The 21,982-nt window shown below is 37.8% G+C and overlaps 1 protein-coding gene across 1 annotated transcript in view; it reads left to right on the forward strand.

The window, feature by feature from the left end:
* Positions 1 to 237: 237 nt before the first annotated feature.
* Positions 238 to 21,982, forward strand: part of LOC135136599 (uncharacterized) — a 105,526-nt gene continuing 83,781 nt past the window's right edge. Inside the window, exons 1-2 of the mRNA XM_064065957.1 lie at positions 238 to 326; positions 8,242 to 8,294. Of these exons, the coding sequence (XP_063922027.1) occupies positions 317 to 326; positions 8,242 to 8,294 (63 nt within the window). The 5' untranslated portion in view covers positions 238 to 316. The remainder of the gene's footprint in view (positions 327 to 8,241; positions 8,295 to 21,982) is intronic.

The following is a 21,982-nucleotide window of genomic DNA, read 5'->3' on the forward strand; positions in this document are numbered from 1 at the left end:
CGGTGGTAAATCGATCGAATCCCTTGCGGTTCCTGCGGTCGCTGCATCCTCGCGTCTCCTGCAGATCCTGCGGTCTTTCGCAGGAGTCAAATGCAGAAATATCCGTGGGCTCCGGCCTGTACCCGAAGTGAGTGACTTCGCTATTCTCACATACGCGCTAGCCAATGAAAAGCCGCGTCTCACGGTCGAGTCGTTCGCCAAGACGCTTCGAACTCTTGGAGCATTCAGTCTAGTAGAAGACTTTCAAGTGAGTAGCAGTGGCCCAAAACTTACAGTGGAGTGATCAGGGGCCCAATAGCCCTGGCAACGTACAGCCATGGCGACTGGTAAGTACCCAAAGCCCACTAACGCCCATCGCCGGCCAACTAAAACTAAGTGTTAAGTGAGACATTAACAGCCGCTTCAGTGGACCAGGACTTACTCTAGTGCCATTAAAATCTCGTGAATCAGTGCTTGTGGTTAAACCGAAGACTGCTAGCTAAATACACAAGTGTGGATTTAAAAAAGCGCCCTGTATTGGCCGGCGCCACTAACATCGCCTGCTGGGACTTCGACGCTGCGGCAAGCGCGAAACCCAACTTTCTCGCCCCGGGTCCCAGCTGGCTCCCGAAACTCCAAAAACGGCCCCAAATATGACAGCGTTGCAGCTGCGGTATCGTTTCTAGGTCCGCTCAGATCGGTTCTGACGTAAACACTTTCTCTGTGCGCGGGGGCGACTCCTGCATATGTTTCCAATTTTGGGCCAAACTCGCACAGGTGGCTACACCCAACGACCCAAACCCGACCCGAAACGACCCTTGCACCTCGACGTCAAAAGCCCCCGATTTCGAACGATCCGTTCGTGAAAGGTTCGGATATCGGTGCGTGAAAGTCGCGCAAATATTGACCGGACTTGAAAAACTGGACTGGAGTGTTTTCCAAACTGAAAAGCCAGACGTGGGCTCCGTTTCTACCTTTAACATTAAGCGGCAAGGCCGCTGGTCTAAATGTTATCCACATTCACGTTATTATTCCTCGAGCCCCCGAAGTCATTTGCATTCTGCTAAAACAGAATGCATTTACGTCGAACGCTCTAGCATCTGCCACATTACTTTTACTGACATAACGCATGATGGAATTCTCGATAAACTTTGTTACATAAAAAACTAAGTATGACGAGAGGAGAAACTCGTGCCGGGTTTAATCAACAATAAGCCGAACTTTATTATGGGGCTTCATTGTTGATAGGCACGTGTCGATTTTTTAGACTCTTTTGGTCAAAATTACTTTCTCTCATTATTCCAGACAGCTTTCTACGTTGGCTTTGGCGCATTTTTCAAACTACGGAGGGGTTACAAAACTCGAAATGTCTTTGGTTCTTTCTGGTCCGGTTGACCTCGCGCTTGCGAAATCTGACTCACCGCGAATGCTACGGTCTGGAAATGGCAAAACGACTAACAGAGACAGAATCAAATTTTTGTAAACCCTGTATACATAGTTGGAGCTCCTCAAGGCTCAGCGACTCCTCGTTATTTTGTACTTTTCTCAACGACGTTCTTTTATGTCATTATAGGTTTTAGCCGTTACGTGTAGTCCGCGAGGGGCGGACTCATGCGGTATCTCCCAACACGCTGTTAACACAACTTATCTAGCAGGTAGACGATAAAGCCGCTCCGGCGAGTACCTCACTTGTTTAATTTCGTGGATCATTAACCCCACACAGTGTTATATTATCCCCGAGAATATCAATCAATTTCTCCCATAAACAACCATTATCCAATTAGGAGTGCAGCGGCTATGTAATTTCGGCGCGCACTTGCTCCTTTTTTATTTACACATTTTTGGCGGCTGCATAAATCTTCGGCTTTTAACATACCCGGACCATAAAAAGTTATTGCGGGATGCGAACCGACGTCCTAGAGAGTTCACGGAAGAGCATAAAACTTGTGTCTGAGCTTTTTATGACGCGGATTTTATGGAATGCGTGGAAATAAAAGCAAATTGTGATTTAATAGCTTCGAGTCTTAATTAGTTTGGTTTTATTGGTGGCGGATGGGGCAGATGGAAGACGGGCGAAAAAGGACGGAGGCGACATCTAGCGGGCTGTGGCGAAGCGGGATGGTGGGGGCGCCTCTAGTAACAAACGTAATACAATGAGATACAAATTAATAGTCGTTGATAGAGTCCAGATTTGCGGCTACTGGAGGAGCGATAATTAATAATAAGACAGCACAATCGGTCGTTAAAATGCACGTTTTGTTACATCATAGACACCGATCATATTAACGTAATTGTGGTGGATCTGAGATTTGTACACACGCGATTTGAATGCAAAATAGCAATGTTTAACAAATTAGCTTACGTCATTATAGGCATTGTGAAAATACTACAATATTTAATTGAGTTTATAAAAAGAAAATTATAGTAAATTTTCGCGAAATGATGTCACCCATGCTCAAGAACTCAAGCGTGTAAATTGTCGACTATTACACTAATAACACAGTCGCAACCCAAACAAACGTGCTTTGTTTAATTTTTTGTTATAAATAATATTCCGGGATTTTTATAATTGTGCATCACTTGCAAATACGACGAATAACGGTGGACGTCAGTGTGATCCTTGAGGAACTAAAAAAAAAACGGTCTCTCTGTGTAAACATTTTATGTTTCTATTATTACCTTTCTCTTCTGAACTATCAACTCATTAAAATAATTACAAAATTACGGAACCTCCAACACGTGTCGATGGTATCGGACCAAATCCGCGTGTAAACGCCCAAAGCTCGACGGGTATCCGCGGCATCCGCTTAATCTGATCAGGGCCAGATATGCCCATAAATTCTCCAAATAAGGGGATCAGTCTTTAGTAAACCCTCCTTACTCCATAAATCACCATCCTGTGTGGTAAATCCATACAAATATAAATCCCATCAAGCCACTACTCCTCTTTCAGTGAATTTTCTATAATGATCCGGGCAATTTTGTTAAGTAGTCCGGTTTCGTAATTGTCTCTCGAGATTACTTCCTTTAAGCGTGACGAAATTCCTCGAATCGCGTTTTTACGGGCGCAAATTGATAAACTTGGCTGCTTTTACGTAAAATTACGGGTAATCCGACCGCGGTTGCCAATTACTGGTCTATTTTGTAAATCTGGTCATCTGCTTAGTCACTACAGTTGCCAAGACTTGATGAAACTAGGACTTTGTTGATTTAACAATTATCAAAGCGCTGGGAATTGATAAAGTGGCCTTGCTGCAATTTGCAAGTCTGAATAGGTTTATGGGTTTTAAAAGTCAGCGAAATGTCACCGAGACCTCTTCTATTATAATTATCCCATAAAAGTGAGATGTTAATAAAACGAAACTTTCGTTTCCTTGGAAAGCGGCTCTTGTATGTAAGTTTTAATTACGAAATTTGGATCGAGTAGGCGGTGGCGCGATTGCCACATTTCCTTGCTGGACCGTAGGTACTTACCTTGAAGTACCCCCTGAAAATTGAAATCTCGCACTGATTCCAGTGCGTCTTCTCATAATTTCTTACATCATTGTTTGAGCCCAGTTATAACACCGTATTGAATCACCTGAGAACTGTACCATAGTGGGTAAAGTGGGACATGGAGGCGAGATGGTAATCACTTTACCGGCTGTGCCACTTCCAAAACCAATACACTCTGAAGCTTTCATCACTAACCAAACACCTTGTGCAAAAATTTGCACTTCTTTGGGTGTCACATTCTGTACCTGCAAGCTCTTGTTTGCTCTAGACCCACCGTCAAGTGTGTGCAGGTATCCAACGACTAAAAAACAACGAAAACCCAGCATGCGGCGTAATTATGTCTGAACCCCTACGGGGAAAAATGGCCAAGCCATCAAAGGGTGTGAACATAAAAAATTTGCGCTCATGATATAATTAGAAAAGCTCTCGGCATGACGCAGTGGTGATGTTTGAAACTTTTATGTTGGCGAGCATGAAACCGAGTTGACATTTAACTAAGTCCGGTTTACAAAGCACAAGCACGGTCACGGCCACAAAATTTCGACGATTTAATTGTGGCTTGGATGTTTTTGATGGGTGAAAGTGACCAGATGGACGCTCTTGTCTCAACTGAGTTTTTCTTTGATGTTTTGTTCAAAAGGTCATCTTGCATTCTCTCGGTTGCGAAATCACGTTATTATTGATTGAAGAGGCAAATGTCAACCCACGACTGGATTATAGTTGCACTCGAACAACACTTAACGTCGATTTGATTTTATTCGAAGTTCCATCAGTCAAGATTAAGATCAACAATATCTGCTCGGCGAAGTTACAGGAAGACTTTTATTTTGCTCGTTTTAATTCGTGTAGTTGCTAGTTCCGGACAATTTCATTTAATTACGACGAGGGTCGTTTAACTTTTACGGGCACTGAGGAAACAAGAAACAACGAACTTTGTAGTGCCAACAACGCGAAAACAAATATTGCAGCTGGAAGTCGTAAAAAGCTGATTCAGATCCATTTCGATAAATATTTGAACGCGTTTATTAACACTCGAGTGGTAATCAAGAAATCCAGATAAACCAGATGGTTTCCTGACCGACGACGGATGGCCGGATGCCGAAAAAACGGCCCCAGCAAAGCAAAGAGCGGGTTTCGTAATGTATACTATACCGGGTGATTTAATAACGTTTTACCGAATCGGCGACTACAATCTCGTAAAGGTCGCCGCGGTATCTAGAGCATCGTTCGCAATCGCAGAATAATTCGGAATTTCTCTCGAATACCGCAGTTTCAGGTCAGCGGTTTGATTAAAATTTCGGCGAAATAGCAAAAATGTGTGCGTTTCTGGTTACGCCCACGTTTCACGGGCAACGTCCTTGCTGTAAATCCGCCATTAAAATACACGGGCGTTTAAAAGTCATTCTTTTTGATAATGGTCGGGTTATCTAGCGAGACAATAACATATTACAACAATGAAAATCGAGATTATACCGTGAAATAATTACAATTAAGATTTAACAACCGAAAAATGCTTGAAAAGTGCTCAAAAGAACCGCAAAATAAGTCGAGAGTGTAATTGACAATGTCCCGCTGTCGCGAAATTGATATTCGTTTGTTGGGATTTGCGATGGGAATGGATGCTGGCGTAGACCACCCACCGATAGAAAAGCGATGGAGTAATCCGACTGAAAAAAAAACGAGACACTCGGTATATATTTTTGCTTGAGGTCAGTAGGTGTGGCGTAGGAATAAGTCGATAATATGATGGATTAGTCAATTTTGTTTTTGATCAGAAGCTGAATCGGGTCGAGGATTAAATGTTAATTGACACCTCTTGTCTCCACGATAACCCGTTTTAACAAAGTCTCGCTTCAAAAATTTGAAATTCAAAACTGAAAGTGAATCCTACACTGTGACCCGATATGGAAAACGTACAAAAAGAAGAAAACTAGAAATGTTAAATTTGACATTTACATGTGATTATTTATGGCCACCCGAGAATGGACAATAATTTTTCCCGAAGCGATTTATCGTCCAATAAAATAGAGACTGCGCTCTATAAATAAACAAAAGAAGATAAATTTAAGCAAGCTTAAGAGTGAAATTGAAGTTTAAACCCGAACTAATAACTTTTCGCCCATGCTTGACTTTTACATTACGCAAGGTTAAACCGTTACCCACTCAGAACCGAAAATCCCGAATTTCGCATTGCAATTAACTGTTTCTATGCAATTAGCTCGTTATCGAAAAGCCAAACACTCCCATCTCCCACCAGCCCATAAATCACACCAACACCACCCAAAATATTCCAAACTCGAATCGGTGAAACTCCGCAAGCCGCACTTAACTGTAGAACAGGTTTGTTCTAATAATATGCAAATATGTGATTTTTCACTTCGACAAAAACAACAACCTAACGAAATGTGAGCTTTCCATAATCAAATTTCAAGCACGAGATAAAATCTCGCCTCCACCTTATAATTGTAAGTTAGGTCAGGGGCGTAGGAATTTAAGCCGAGAATCCCGATGCGCCCAGATAAAAAGTGATTTATTTTTCGACTTGCACATGTTCGAATTAACAAAACCTCGTCCTTGCGGATATGCATTCGAAAAAATCGTGAAAGGACAATACGAGAGCGACCTTATCGAAAGCCCGCTTTACACGCTACAAGCGAGCCGTACCAACTGCAAGAAGCAACAGTTGGTACGACTCGTTAAAAAAGCGTAAATTACCTCACACAAACAATTTAATTCATTCATCGGACTAGTTAATCGCACGCAAACTTTCTATTAGTTTTTTGCGTAACACGCATTTCTCCAGTCCAGTTAATCGATCCCGTGACTTGGGTTTTTCGTTGTGAGAATGACTCTGAGAGTGGACACGACTCGGCCGAAACGTGCACTCGCTTGTATTACTTATTTATTGCAATAAATAGACAAAATATGCTTGTGCACGACTACGAACTGCAATTTATTATGTTATTGAATTGTTGCAGTGCGATTCAGCGGACGAAAAGTTTGAAATTAGAAAGTGGATTCGTTATGCAATTACGGGTACTTGGTATTGTGCCAGTTAATTACTATGGAAATTGCGATCTTTGCCTTTTGTACTTTTGGAATGAGCATTTTCCACGTGAATCATTCGTCATTGAGGGAAACATTTCGTCAATGGAGTCAGTCCACACGCAACGGAAATTATAAGGGCCGGTACCACAATGGGGGTTATAATTATACGAGAATTTAATCGGGTCAGAACATGTGGTTGACTTTTTGTAGCTGGAAGTTTGAAAAGCTTTCTCGTTCTGGACTGGAATAACTACAATTGTCATAATTAAAGCAAGGCCACTTTTTCAGTAATTAGTCGTAATGATTTAATAGCTGGATGACTGAATTAAACCGTTAATAATGGGCAGGTGATTAAGTCAATGTAAAAATTTTACCAAGTAGTTAAGTTTATTTGCGACTGGAGGCGACGGCGTCAACATTTTAATTATATTCGGTTTTTTACTGTTAGGATATAGCGTGCTAATTGAATGCATTATGAATTTAAAAAAATTGTGTGAATAGGATCATCAATAAACAATAATCATAATTTAAACCGCTATTACAGACATAGAAATCCTTGGACTTTTATGCAAAAAAGTCAACACATTAAGTCTCTTGTTTATGGGACATCAATAATATATTTTATTTTTTTGTACGTAATTAGCTTGAGTGCGAAAGCAGGAACTTTTTCAAACGAACCAATGGCACTAATGTGGTAATTGTGTGTCGACGCTCGTTAAGCTAATTTCGGGTAGGTAATTAATTTTTCACAGAAAATATTTCGACACGTCGATAGAAAAGTTTTCTATCTGTGAAATGTCAAAGGAGGTCCAAACTGCTGAAAAGAAAGCGCAGCTAGCTGTTCTAATTATGACCTGAAGTGGTGACGAAACGTTCTATTATTTATAGCCGTTTCTATCTCCTCAAAATTTAAATTAAAATTCAACACACTAAAGATCACGCTTAATATTCATTTGCACGAAAAGAAAAACAAATGTGAATTGGAATTATAGAAACCTTAATAAAAATGACTTATTCATTTCTTCCAGAAAGTTGATGACGTCATTTCTCGTTATTTTAGATAAATTTGTATTGATATAAAATCTGAGGTGTGGCGACAATTTTTTAAATGCCAAGAACAATCAATATAAAAATTGTGCAGTCTATATGCTCTTGAAATATAAGAGAAATCCCTGATTGTAAAAAACAAACCACAAATTAGATTAAATCCAACTGGAATCATTAATCGTGGTCGCTTATTCAAACAACACCATATTGCATTAGCACCTCTTGTCTTCTAAGAATCTAACGTTTCGCCACTTTACGACTTATATTCATATTCAGCTATTCAGACACTCCACCTTTCGTTTGATATATTGTTGACTCCAGCAGATGAAAGTTGACTTTACCAAGCGACCCAAAAACGAAATTTATAATTCATGATACCACTCCATTAACGAGAACATGTTCCATTGAAGAAGTACCTCCAGGCAAAAAATGCAGAAATCGCATGTCGCAAAATGCAGCTGATTAATAGAAGATGAAATCGTATGCAGAGAGAGTCGATTTAGCAAATTTATTGCATGTTTTTACCGCGGGCCAAGAAACGGGCACGGGTAGATTTGCATCTAGCTTTTTCTTCCGGTGGTACCGTTTCGGGGAATTTGGTTTTTGGAGTATCGATAACCCTTCACTATCATTTTTTTGATGAATCAGTTTTAATGCTTGTTTTCTTTGTAGCAAAAATGAAGATAATACTTCCGCTAGTCGTTTGGATGTGGCTGCAGAACACGGTGAGTACCACTATCCTTAACCCAGCGACCTTGTGACTTTTGTGCAATAAACTTGCACAAATTATTATCAATTTAAGTAGATTTCTCCGTAATGATGACCATAAAGGCGGCAAAAACCCAAGCGCGTCGTTTCTTCGAAGGTACTTTAGTACCCCGTTTGACGACGCTCGGGATTTAATCATAAACCACGGTACTAGCTGCAATTGCAACAGAAATCGTTATTAAATTATGTCGAAACGCTAATTTGAATACTCCTGATGCGCTTATTAGCAAGGAATGTTTTACGCTTTTGCAAAACCTACCCACTGAGATCTGATAATGTGGTGATGATTCCAGTGTGGGTTTTTTGATTTTCGCGAGTTCAACGATTTTTTAATTTTGGATTTTCGGGCGTGGGCGTCCATCTCCAAAACGGCGAAATTAATGGCTTCTTTACGACTTAAGTATGGGTTTCGTGGACTTGATAAATTAATTTCTTTATATAGGACATGGATAGGTGAGGCAGTCGCCGCTTTGTATGTAAATAATGACCGCCGCTGAAGTTGGTACTATAGATCGCATGGGCGTGCAGTGCCCTATATAGGCAGAAATGATGTGAAGATCGAAGAATCCAGAATGCGTTTTTCTTCAATGCACCTGCACTTGGTGCTCGGTGGCATTTCCGCTTCTTCGCCACTCATATCCGCTGTCTCCAGAGGAAGATCACGTACTTCCTGTTTGCTATTGTGTCTCAAAGTCATTGACGTCGCAGGAATTTTTAATACTTTGCTGTCTCACGAATTTCCAAGAAAGGCATCTGCGAATTCAAACACCGCGATGTAGTGAGTACCGAGGTGACAAGTGTTTTCCTCTAACCGAAAATCCTTGACATTTACGTTGTCGGAGTGGGTTTTCTCAAAATTTACACTTCTGTGACACCCACACGCAGCTTTGAACGCTTTATTGCTCAAAAAACACGACTCATGACAATAGAATGTGAAATAATAGAGCCGACACGTCGCGTATTGCCAATTTATTTATTCAGCTGAAAAAATCTTATTTAACGAGTGACCACAGTGTGCTTTCGCCGTGCTACTGCGGTTCTTACCTATTGTAACGAGGTACTTGTGTGTTCAGTCGCTCGAGAAGCACGGTTTTTAATTGTGTTGCGACAAAAAAGCAAAGGAAAAAGCGTACAAGTATCTAGTATTAGCGACAATGTCTCTTCGGAGATAATTATAGAAAATTTAGACGGATAATTGCGTATGCGTCAAGGACGTCTACTGACCTAAAATTTGCTTGCATTGACAGACTTGTAAATTGTTAAGTACCATTACACACGTCAAAGAACAATGACACCTACGCCATTGTGCTCTAACTGCTCCGTTTCGTAGGGCTGTCATTATTCGCGAAACTGGGAATTAAACACTCGCAGAATAAAACAACTGTGATTGACTTGAAGGACACTTGAACTATAACGGATTAGGAATGTTATTATTTTTGGGAGTTGCGAAATCGATAATTAAATTACCGTTTCTAGCCGAGACAAGAGCAAAGCGGTGTGGTTATGACTTCATTAAATCGATAATCGCTTTAATTTTCTCTCCGTGTGAGATTTTTTTCTGCAATTAAGCTTTCTAGATTTGTGGCAACAAGTTGAGCGCTTCCGACCTTCCACCTCGATCGTCCATTCCATCCTCATTCCCAAAATCTGAATATCCTCGTGCTTATCTGAAAGTGAGATCAAAACGTGCGCTTTCGTCAGAAGTCATCCTCAGACATCCGTAACAGTAAAATGAAGAATGTCACAGAGCATAAAGTTTGTTGACCGATCGCAGATGACAAAAAGCCGTTTGCATAAGTTTATTGCTTCACAGCAAACAGAAAATTCAAAGCACACATCCGCCTACGATTTTCGATTTGCAAAAGAGGTCACAGACTTCGCAAAGTTCCGACATTTTTTGGCAGGTGCACTATTCGAATTTTGCCCCAGGCCACCTATTAACAGTTACTTTTCTAAATGAGTTGTCGAATTTCGAAAATAATGATGTACCAGTACAAAGCGATTCCGTTACCATAGGTGGATTCCGATTCGGTAACGAAGCTCATTCCGAGGATGCAAAACCTGTGAAATCGGGAAGGCAGGCTCTTTCGTAAGCACAACAATCGAAAGTACTGCGGAAAATGTTATATTTAAAAGTAAAAGGAGCGCGATTTAATATAATCGAAACTGTAATTAAATATAGGCGAGTTGAGCGGAACGCCGAAACGAGGGCACGGTTCTTCGAGGAAGCCGGTGGACGACGCGAGCAGCAACCTGTGTATTCACAAATTTTTAACCCAGGATTGCTTCTCGATGCAAATACCCTAGCCTTCGTGAGCGGTACAAACCTCTCCGTCATCCACCAGCCATCCGTAAACAGCCCGCCAACGTGCACTAAGTAATATTAATGAAGACCTACTGTGTATAAATATGCATGATCCACTCCATCATCCGTGACACGTAATAAGACAATCCCTTTTTGAAAAATCTTCAAAACGAAGCAGTAGAAGGCACAGCACGAAACCGGAACCAATACATTGTGTTTAAATACCTATGTGGTAAATGGATCTTCTTTTTGCTTCATGTGTGTTGTCGAAGTGGTCGATGACTCGCGGTTCAAGAACTATAATTTGTAGTAAACGTGTGAAACAACAATTGCCGTTATGGACAGATCTGTTCGAGAAAAAGTGAGGACTGCAGCGATCGAGAGTTTTTTCTGAGGAGTTTCCGTTTTCATGGCCTTTAAACCACAAGGAGGAAGTAGCGTTCGACCATGTCGCCACAAACAAAAAGCAGGTGCATGAATGAAGCGAGTGGATATGCAACAACGGGCGCGCGTTTTTGGACCAAGAGGGTGAAGATGGCAGAAGAACCGAATGAAGACACTCGATTAGAAAGAGATAGATACATTAATCGCTGATTCAAAATTCCAATTTGTAAGACTTAGTTAGCTTGCGAAGCAGCCCCGTAGCTAGAAAACTTATTCAGGGGGGGCAAGTTTGTCGACAGAGGGGGCTTCATGTAAATATTTATATTTTAATAATACACTCAGATAACTACTTTATTTTTTCTGAGTTTTTATATTTGAAAGAACATTAAAATAATTGGAAACGACGATTTTTTACGCTAAATTTTCGTAAAAACCTGTCGAAGTCCAAAAAATTAGTACGGTACTTGGTTAAAATGCTGGTTAAAACAGATAATGTAGATTCACAAACAGCTGTACTGCATCCAAAAATTTGTGTAGTGACCATATAGGTAACATCCAATTTGTTTGAGTTTATTTTTTTGCATGTTTAGTACATATTTTAAAAATCCGACTTCGAAACCAAATATTTCGAAAATTTTGGTACGGAACCATGAACTCGTCATGTTTTTTTAAACTCGTCGAGATGTGTATTTCAGAATTTTTTGTCAACTTTAACAAAAGCTCAATTTTTGGAAACCCATATAAAATTTTTGACTTTTCCCAAGCATTTTCGAAAATTACCAAAAGAATTCCTTTGTTCATCTCGATTTCTTCCAAAAATCGTTTTGGATTCAATTTTTTTGAAAATTCTTACATTTTTTGCAGAATCGACGGAAGAAAAATGGCAATTTTTGAGAACCTGTATCAAATTTTTGACTTTTTTCAAGCACATTCGAAATTACCAAAAGGGATTCCTTTATTGATTTCGATCTCCAGATGTTGTTTTTGGTTGTTTTTTCGAAAATTCGTACAATTTTTCCATAATCGCCAAAAGAAATATGGTAATTTTTGAGAAATTTTGAAAATTCCAGCTCGAAACCGAGTATTTCGAAAATTTTGATCCGGAACCTTGAACCTGTCATGTTTTTTTAAGCTCGTCGAAATCAATATTTCAGAATTTTTTGTCAACTTTTACGAAGTTCAATTTTTGAAAACCCATATAAAATGTTTGGCTTTTCCCAAGCATTTTCGAAAATTACCAAAAGAGATTCCTTTGTTCATCTCGATTTCCAGAAATCGGTTTGGATTCAATTTTTTTGAAAATTCTAACTTTTTTTCCAGAATCGACGGGAGAAATATGGCAATTTTTGAGAACCTGTGTCAAATTTTTGACTTTTTTTCAAGCACGTTCGAGATTACTAAAAGGGATTCCTTTATTGATTTCGATCTCCAGATGTTGTTTTTGGTTGTTTTTTCGAAAATGCGTACAATTTTTCCACCATCGCCAAAAGAAATATGGTAATTTTTGAGAAATTTTGAAAATTCGAGCTCGAAACCGAGTATTTCGAAAATTTTGATCCGGAACCATGAACCTGTCATGTTTTTTTAAGCTCGTCCAAATCTATATTTCAGAATTTTTTGTAAACTTTTACGAAAGTTCAATTTTTGAAAACCCATATAAAATTTTTGACTTTTCCCAAGCATTTTCAAAAATTATCAAAAGAGACTCCTTTGTTCATCTCGATTTCCAAAAATCGTTTTGGACTCAATTTTTTTGAAAATTCTTACAATTTTTCCAGAATCGACGGAAGAAATATGGCAATTTTTGAGAACCTGTATCAAATTTTTGACTTTTTTTTAAGCACGTTCGAGATTACCAAAAGGGATTCCTTTATTGATTTCGATCTCCAGATGTTGTTTTTGGTTATTTTTTCGAAAATTCGTACAATTTTTCCACAATCGCCAAAAGAAATATGGTAATTTTTGAGAAATTTTGAAAATTCGAGCTCGAAACCGAGTATTTCGAAAATTTTGATCCGGAACCATGAACCTGTCATGTTTTTTTAAGCTCGTCCAAATCTATATTTCAGAATTTTTTGTCAACTTTTACGAAAGTTCAATTTTTAAAAACCCATATAAAATTTTTGACTTTTCCCAAGCATTTTCAAAAATTATCAAAAGAGACTCCTTTGTTCATCTCGATTTCCAAAAATCGTTTTGGATTCAATTTTTTTGAAAATTCTTACAATTTTTCCAGAATCGACGGAAGAAATATGGCAATTTTTGAGAACCTGTATCAAATTTTTGACTTTTTTCAAGCACGTTCGAGATTACCAAAAGGGATTCCTTTATTGATTTCGATCTCCAGATGTTGTTTTTGGTTTTATTTGGTTGAAAAGTCGTAAAATTTTTCAGCAATCGCCAAACGAAATGTAATTTTTGAACTTTGAAACCGAATGTTTCGAAAATCTTGATCTGGGACCATCTAGACCTTGTATTTTTTGATTGAGCTCGTCGAGATCAACATTTCAGATTTTTTTGTGGATTTTTAGTCAACTTCAACAAAAGCTAAATTTTTGAAAATCTATAAAATGTTTTTGACTTTTCCCAACCGTTTTCAAAAATTAGCAAAAGGGATCTCTTTATCGATTTCGATCTCCAAATGTTGTTTTTGGTTTTATTTTCTCGAAAATTTGTACAATTTTTCCAAAGCCGCCAAAAGAAATGTAATTTTTGAGAAATTTTGAAATGTCGACTTTGAAACCGAATTTTTCGAAAATCTTGGTCTGGGACCATCAAGACCTTATGTTTTTGGATTAAGCTCATCGAGATCTACATCTCGGAATTTTTTGTTGATTTTTTATTAATTTCAACAAAAGCTCAATTTTTGAAAATCCATATACATTTTTTGACTTTTCCCAAGCATCTTCGAAAGTTAGCAAAAGGGATCTCTTTATTGATTTCGATCTACAGATGTTATTTTTGGTTTTATTTTTTTGATATTTCGTCGAATTTTTCCACAATCGCATAAAGAAATAACTTTTTTTTAAGTCACTTTTGAGATTTTTTAGAAATTTTAGGTAGAAACCCAATATTTCCAAAATTTTGCTCCGGGAGCATGAACATGTTTTTCGATTAAGCTCATCGAGATCTATATTTCAGAATTTTTTGTCAACTCTAACAAAAGCTCAATTTTTGAAAACTAAAACTACATTTTGACTTTTCTTAAGCATTTCCAAAAATTACCAAAAGTCATTCTTTTATTTATTTCAATCTTCAGATGTTGTTTTTGGTTTTATTTGATCGAAAATTTGTAACATTTTTCTAGAATCGTCAAAATAGGAGTATAACTTTTGAGAAATTTTAAAAAGTCGACTTGGAAACCGAATAGCAGCAAGACCTTATGTTTTTTGACTAAACTCGTCGAGATCTACATCTCAGAATTTTTTGTAGATTTTCAGCCAATTTCAACAAAAGCTCAATTTTTGAAAATCTATAAAAAAAATTTGACTTCCCACGCATTTTCGAAAACTAGCAGAAGGGATCTTTTTATTGATTTCGATCTCCAAATGTTTTTTTTTTGGTTTTATTTAGTTTGAAATGTCGACTTTGGAACCGAATTTTTGAAAAATCTTGGTCTGGGACCATCAAGACCTTATGTTGTTTGATTAAGCTCATCGAGATCTACATCTCAGATTTTTTTGTCGATTTTTTGTCCATTTCAATAAAAGCTCAATTTTTAGAAAATCCATATAATATTTTTGACTTTTCTCAAGTACATAGTAGGCTATGGAATAAAATGTGACATGTTCATTTTTTTATACGGTCAACATCAACGGTAGTGTGATATTGCCAAATAATATACCCTGTAAGAAAATAAAGGTGGGGCGGGTGGGGCCAGTTAATATGCTTCGGCAATCGGCATTATATTGAAATTTTATTACTAATTTGAAATTTATAATGTATAAGTCTTCCAGGGGGGCAACCACAACTGCTAGGGGGGGCTCAGCCCCCTCTTGCCCCCCCGTAGCTACGGGGCTGTTGCGAAGAAGAAAGAAACGGAAATGGCCACAGCCACCTAATTTCTTTTAGTAGCAGGAAGACGAACAAATGAAGCACATTATCAATAAATCTTCGATCTCTGATTGACGTCTCTCCTTGAACCTTTCTCAGCTTTGTTTCGCAGTCGTTTTTTTTGGTAGCCTCTTTACTGTTGTAAATTAGCAAACAACAAAGCAAGTATTTTCCAGTAGCCGCGTTGAATCTAAATGGCCCGATAACATCGCCATACATATTCCATTTGGGACATTAATACCATTGAAATGTCAAGGGGGGAGTTTTATGCAGTTAACTCAAAGTAACAATTATGTTTTCATAGATGAATTTACGATGCATCTGGAGATAAGATTTCGACTCCGTAATTGCAGCTCTCTGCGTGAATAATGCGTGCTTTCTGCATTTCTTGACGAATAAATCTCCTCGTCCATCAATTAGCCACGATATATCAGAAATTTTTCAAACTCAGCGACAACATTCCAAGCGACCAGTGCCAAAAGTGCCATTTTTCCGCTTTATTTGCATTCCTGTCCCGTTAAAAAAGCGATAAATAAACATGTGGCTCTCACGCTACTAACGGTTTGACGAAAAACAAAAGTGGAGGATCCACGACTAACGGAACCGTGCTATGAGAAAATGCATGTGCACTTTCTTAATGAAATTTTGATGGGGGCTTCGGAAAAATAACTGGAAGAACGTTGACTTCGACGCTAGGACCGTTACTCATTCAATTATAAATATTAACCCACTACGCGGAGCCTAACCGTTTTTAAAAACAACCGGATCGCCAACATTACGCAAAAACACAATGCTCGCCGGGTTATCTCTAGATCTGCAAGGCTGGCGGTCATTTGAACCGCTCGATTTATAATTAGCTTTTCGAGGTGACTGAAACGCAAAATTTACGCGCCGTCTTGGCGAAAAACTTTGATAATAAAGCGTAATTACGCAATTGTTGCGCTTTAACGGCTGCGGTTTTCCATTATCATCCACACGATTTGTTCTTGAGTTTACTGTACTTTCTTCACTCGCCGTGAAACAATGAAGAGTAGATCGACCGCCTGGAATATTAATGGCGTCGTAAGCGTAAGTGCGACGGCTGTGATTAGTCACAGTCACAGTGAATTTTATAACAGGATTTTGGCTGCTTATAAAGGTGACATCACGCTCATCCATAACGTCGGTAAAAATAGACGTTAACACAACGATGATTCGAATCCATTAATTAGGTTTCTTACATAACCAATCCTGTTAACTGACACACAAAAAACTACGGACTGATTAATTCGAAGTCGCTCCTGCTATTTACACCAATTGTGGGACTGTGAAAATATGGCATCTTGAAGAGAATCTCTGTTGTTGCAAGCTATAATTATGTTAATGAAATGCGAGAATGTATAGCAGGCGTTTAAAAGTTTATCAGGCGTGCATTAACATTTCGAGGTGATAACGAATCGGCTACATCTGAAAGCTATTCTGTAGTCGTATGTAAACTAGCGACGACACAATAAAATCCCGTGTGCCTAAGTTCGTTGGTTCGAGATGATGAAATTACAGCTGTTGCGGGTACTTTTAACCGTTTCTACTTAGTCAAACAGCTATTAAATCCACAACTATTAGTTGCTAAGATAGAACTGATTTTGGTTAATCTTTTTTTTTCCTGATATATATATCTATACATATACTATTGTTTATACAAAAGGATCGTTAAACATGTTTTTAGTTTCTTGTTGGAAAAAGAAAACTTCGTATATTAAGAAAAAATGGACAAAATATAAGCCCCGCCCACCCACCCCTTCACACTTGTGATGATTTTTTTATGCATCGTCAGCCGAGGGCCGAAGCTTAGTTGCAAAATTATCGTTTTTCCACAAGAAATTACCACGTGAAATGTTTTAAAAGGGTAAAATTTCGATTTTGCAAATAAACTCCGCCCCTCGGTCTGATTACGAATGAAAAACTCACCACAACTGAGATCGAGGTGGGTGGGTGGGGCTTAATCTTTGAGTTTTTTTTATTCAAAACGTAGAGTTTTCTTTAAAGAACCCGATTAGCTAAGAACAAGCATACATTAATTTCGGCACCCGTGCCGACCAATCACAACAAAGTACATCGGCGCTAAATTTAAACTGGCCCAAATTCGAATATTATTGCTTTCATCTGTGTTATCTGAGTATTTTTTTAAATTCGCATCGATTGTTGCAGTCTTTAAGATTCTTAGCTTTTCGATTTTAGGATTTGACAGTTTCTCATTTTTTCGATTTTTCCATATTAAGACATTTTTATTTTCTGATTTTCCAATTGTTGATTTTTCGTTACCCGATTTTTTACTTTCGCTATTTTTTCAACATTTCGGTATTTCAATTTTTTTATTGTTGAATGTTACATTTTTTTCAATTTTTCAGTTTTCGATTTTTCAATTATACAGTTTTTCGATGTTTATTTTGACTTTCTTCAATGTTTGAATTTCACAATTTGTCGATTTTTCTATTTCTAGAAAATTTTGTTTTCCGTATTTTTCTATTTCTCGATTTTTAATTAATCAGTTTTTCGATTTTACAGTTTCTTTTTTCCAATTTTACAAATTTTCAGTTGTTTTTCTTTTCGTTTTTTCTATTTTTGATTTTCAATTTTGCAATTGTTCGATTTTTCTGTTTTTTAAATTTTTAGTTTTTTCATTTTTAAGGTTACAATTTTTCCTTTTCCAATTGTTGACCTCTTAATTATTCGATTTTGAGTTTCTTTATTTTTGCAGATCTTCGATTTCTCAATTTTTAAATTGTTCGGTTAAAATTATAAAACGAAAAATTGAAAAAATAAAAAATGAAAAATAAATAAGTACTTTCTTAGATTTTTTGATTTCTTAATTCAAGATTTTTATATTTTTCGGTTTTTTAATTGATAATTTTTCGATTTTTCCGCGTTTCCATTCCTCCATTTTTTTAGTTTTTCGATTTTCATCATGAAATTGTTGCATTTCTTAGTAAAATTGTAGATATTTTAATGTTCTTAATTTTTCGATTTTCTATCTGTTGAATTTTACAATTTTTCGTTTTTTGGATTTTTCAATTCCTAGATTTTTCATTTATCACTTTTTCAGGTTTCAGTGTTACAAATTTTCGATTTTACAGTTTCTGTCTTTTTCTCAGTTGCTCCATTCTTCAATTGCTTTTTTGTTACCCAATTTTCAGTTTGCCAATTTTTTCAATTTTTCGATATACCAACTTCGGTTTTTCAATTTTTGATTTTCATTTTTCCTTTCTTTAATTTTTCCATTTTTATTTTTTTTCAAATTCAAATTTACAATTTTGTAATTACTTCATTTTTAAATTTGCCGATTTTTAATTTTTCACTTTTTTCAAGTAATTATTAGGGTTTCAATTATTCAATTTTTGGCTTTTCTATTTTCCGATTTTTCACTTTCTGTATTTTTTTAATTCTTCAATTTCTCAACTTTGAAATTTTTCGGTTTTTCAGTGTTTCGTTTTTTCCATGTTACAATTTTTTAATTTTTCAATGTTTCGTTTTTACAATTTCTTAATTTTTTAGTTTTCCGGTTTTCACTTTAAAATTTTTGAAATTTGATTTTTTTTAATTTTTGATTGTTTGATTATAGTAGTTATTGTTTTTCAGGTTTCAATATTACAATTTTTCGATTTTTCAATTGTTTTTTCAATTCTCCCATTGTTCAATTTCTCAATTTTTAAATTTTTCGATATTTCAAGTTTCATTTTTCAGTTTTTAAGTTTCATTTTTTCGGTTTTTTCAAGTTTTCTTTATTTTTTCAATTCTTCGATTTCTCAATTTTTTGATTTTTAGTTCAATTCAAAATTTCGGTTTGAATAAATTTGTTCTTTTGTTGAACAATAAAAAAAAGACAAATCGACATACTAAAGAAATAAAAATCGAGAATTTGAAAAATTTCATATCGAAAAATTGCAGAACTGCTTTTTGTAAATAATAGAAAAAGACGCATCGTGTTAGGCTTTCGGGGTCGCGCTGTTACCGACGGACTAAATGAATCACGGGGTGTGCGAAGCTTGCTTTCTAAATAACACATTGTCTCTATGAAAGTTGAACCTGCCAACAACTTCACGTTTTCCTCTCTAGGTGCATAAGATGACATCATTGTTGTTACAGAGCATAGGTCAGTCGTTATAGACATTGTTGATTAGGATCGAAGGTGATAGAAAGTAAATGTTACAAGTAATCTAACATTAAGGTCGCGCTACGTGCATCGATTTTTATTTTTTGTGGTCCGGAAGACCCGATATCGCTTCGGTAATTCCCAAACGCCGCTTAATCACCCACGGTTTCTGCAGCCAGTCGCGACAAGACGCCGTCTTCTTATTGCCCATTACCTCCGCCGTGCCTTATCCATTCCATTGGATCATTTTAATTTAATATCCCAACAGTCTTCGCAGCTAATTCGCCAGCACAACTCGTTGTGGCTAGATTTCTGAAAAGATAAGAGTGCGACGTAATTAGATGTTAATAGGCGCGCCGATCAAAAACAAACAATTCCTCTAGAACTATTGCGCGTCTTCATTAAGACATTTTTGACATTTAAATTAAATCCGTTCAAGCATGGTTTAGTACCGGCGCTTAATTGCCTCCGAGATTTACAACGCTGGTTTTTGTTTATGGTCGCACATACCAGAGCGCTCCCATCCCCCATCGCACCACTTGATGTTTTTATTGCGCTAAGTAAACATCGAAGATCGAGGTATGCGCGCGCAGCGGTGCGTTAAGCCCACGGTTTTCACTTTCGGCGGCGTTCCTGGAATCCCTTAGCCACCCACGAGTCCATGAACAGTTATGAAATAAAAACGAGAGTTCGGGCGACGAATTCGGACGCGGAATTACGAAATCGCCCATAATTGAGGTGGCGTGTGGTTAAATAACGCGAGAGGGCGTTTATGTTTGGTCGTTGGACGCCCACCACGCTGCGTCCTCAAGTGGGTTGAGGGTACTGACTGCGGTACTGAGTACTGACCTATAACGGCATCCTTTCTTCGCCAATTAAACGTTAGAATATTTTTATTAATTGCGAGTGTTTAACGTTCTAAATTTGACAGTGGTCGCTGGAAATGTCAAGGTCCGGACCGGTTTAACTGTTTTAGACATGATACGGTAAAAAAGCCTGCTGCTACTGATGATGGTAAAAATTGCACTGTCGTTAAGTGTACTTACGCCGCTATCTAGTAATTGTTTTTGAAGATTGGCTTCCTGGTATCTGTTATGTAAGCCTGTCGAGTGAGTCTTTTTTTTTTTAAATAAGTTGCAATTTATAGATCGGATGGGCGTTTTTTGCACTTAATTAAGTATGCGCATCCGACGAGATTGTCTCATCGCGAAGTGGCTACATTTTCATTTAAATCGCTTCCTACTCCAATCAGAGACATTGTGTCCGCTTAACTGGATTCATACATTCAAATTGATCTAAATTTTATTAAAATATGCGCAAGTTCTCTTTTTGGCTTCCACCGAGATAAATGCTTCTATTATTCTCTTTCAACTAGAAACTTATTTATTGCTGACGCTGCTCAAATCCTCGACTAATATAGGCGTGTCTGGATTTGACGGAGAGAAATCGTTACTTAAATAGCAAAATGTGGATCTGGAGAGCCCGAGCTGAGAGGAGTCGACGAGATTGAAGCTTAATTGCCTTCTGACAACAAAGGAAATCGATTATGGTTGCTTACGACGTGCCATACTCGAGTAGGAAGCTTTGACAGGAGCAGGAATTTGAAGTTTTAGAGATTGGTTACACGTTCACGGTTTGGCACGTCGAGAAAATCGACACGAAGAGCACAATGAGGGAATTCTGAGCCGGCAGCCGAGCGGAACTCCCCGAAATGCACTAGTAGGACAACTAAAAACTCGAAAACCCTCGTCCCCCAAACGACTTTTTAACAATCCAATTCTCACAGAAATCTGTAACGAGTTCTATGTCGTTAAATGTCTTAATAATTTTCGCGTTTCCTCTCTAATTCTATCGTTAAAATCGCCGCAAAGAATCGGAGAGCTGGGCGAGAAAATTACAAACTAGACCTCGTTAGCTAGGAATTTACGACGGCACGTAAAGGGTTGCTCCAATATTGTATAAATTGCGCGAAATGGCCGGCGATAAAGCGAATTATGCCAGTGACGTATTTCCAACTAGTTCAGCGCTCATGCCTAATAAGGAGAGTCTTGGTTAACCGAAGGACATCTCTTCCTACGCTATTAGTCGTAAAGGTATAGCGCATTCGAGGAACTGATTGCGCATTCTTATGCAACTCGGTTGTGTTTTGGGTGCTGCAGCTCTTATCTTGTGCAAAAGACAGCGACAGCGCTCTTTTGGCACTAATTGTCATTAAACACAACGCGGGAGATAAAGATACTCGTTAATAAATCACCCTGTCGTCCGGCATAGGCAAAGAACTTTCCATTTCCGAGACTCACAATGGGCTCGCTTTGACATCGCTTGACATGCACACTCGCACTATCGACACACATGGTGTTAATTAAAGTTGAAAAGGCGCAAAAACTTCTCACATTAAAAGACGAAAAATTCAGGAAGTGTCGGACTTACCGTTGGAATTCTTCGGCGCGGTAATTAGGATGCGTGACGTCAAGGAACAAGCGACGAGACTTCAATTCGACGCCAAGAGGCGAACCCTAGGATTGTCGACAAGTCAAGAACAATCTCACGCCCGAAAAGCTAGAATCTCGTTTGATGCCAGATAAAAATATGTGTTATATCATCTCTGAGTTCTAGACCTTGATCTTGGCAATCCTCTGAAATCGTGATGACGTATCAGTTGCATCTTCAACTTCGACATAATGAAAGTAAAAGCTGTTTTCGATAATTTTAAGAATCCCATTTAGGATTCAAGGCAACAATTGTGATAAAGTAATGTTCAAAGCCAACAAACA

This window comes from Zophobas morio, unplaced genomic scaffold, assembly GCF_036711695.1.
Source record: "Zophobas morio isolate AGI-343-1 ecotype UQ-CSIRO unplaced genomic scaffold, CSIRO_AGI_Zmor_V1 ptg000026l, whole genome shotgun sequence".
In the NCBI taxonomy this organism is placed as follows: Eukaryota; Metazoa; Arthropoda; class Insecta; order Coleoptera; family Tenebrionidae; genus Zophobas; species Zophobas morio.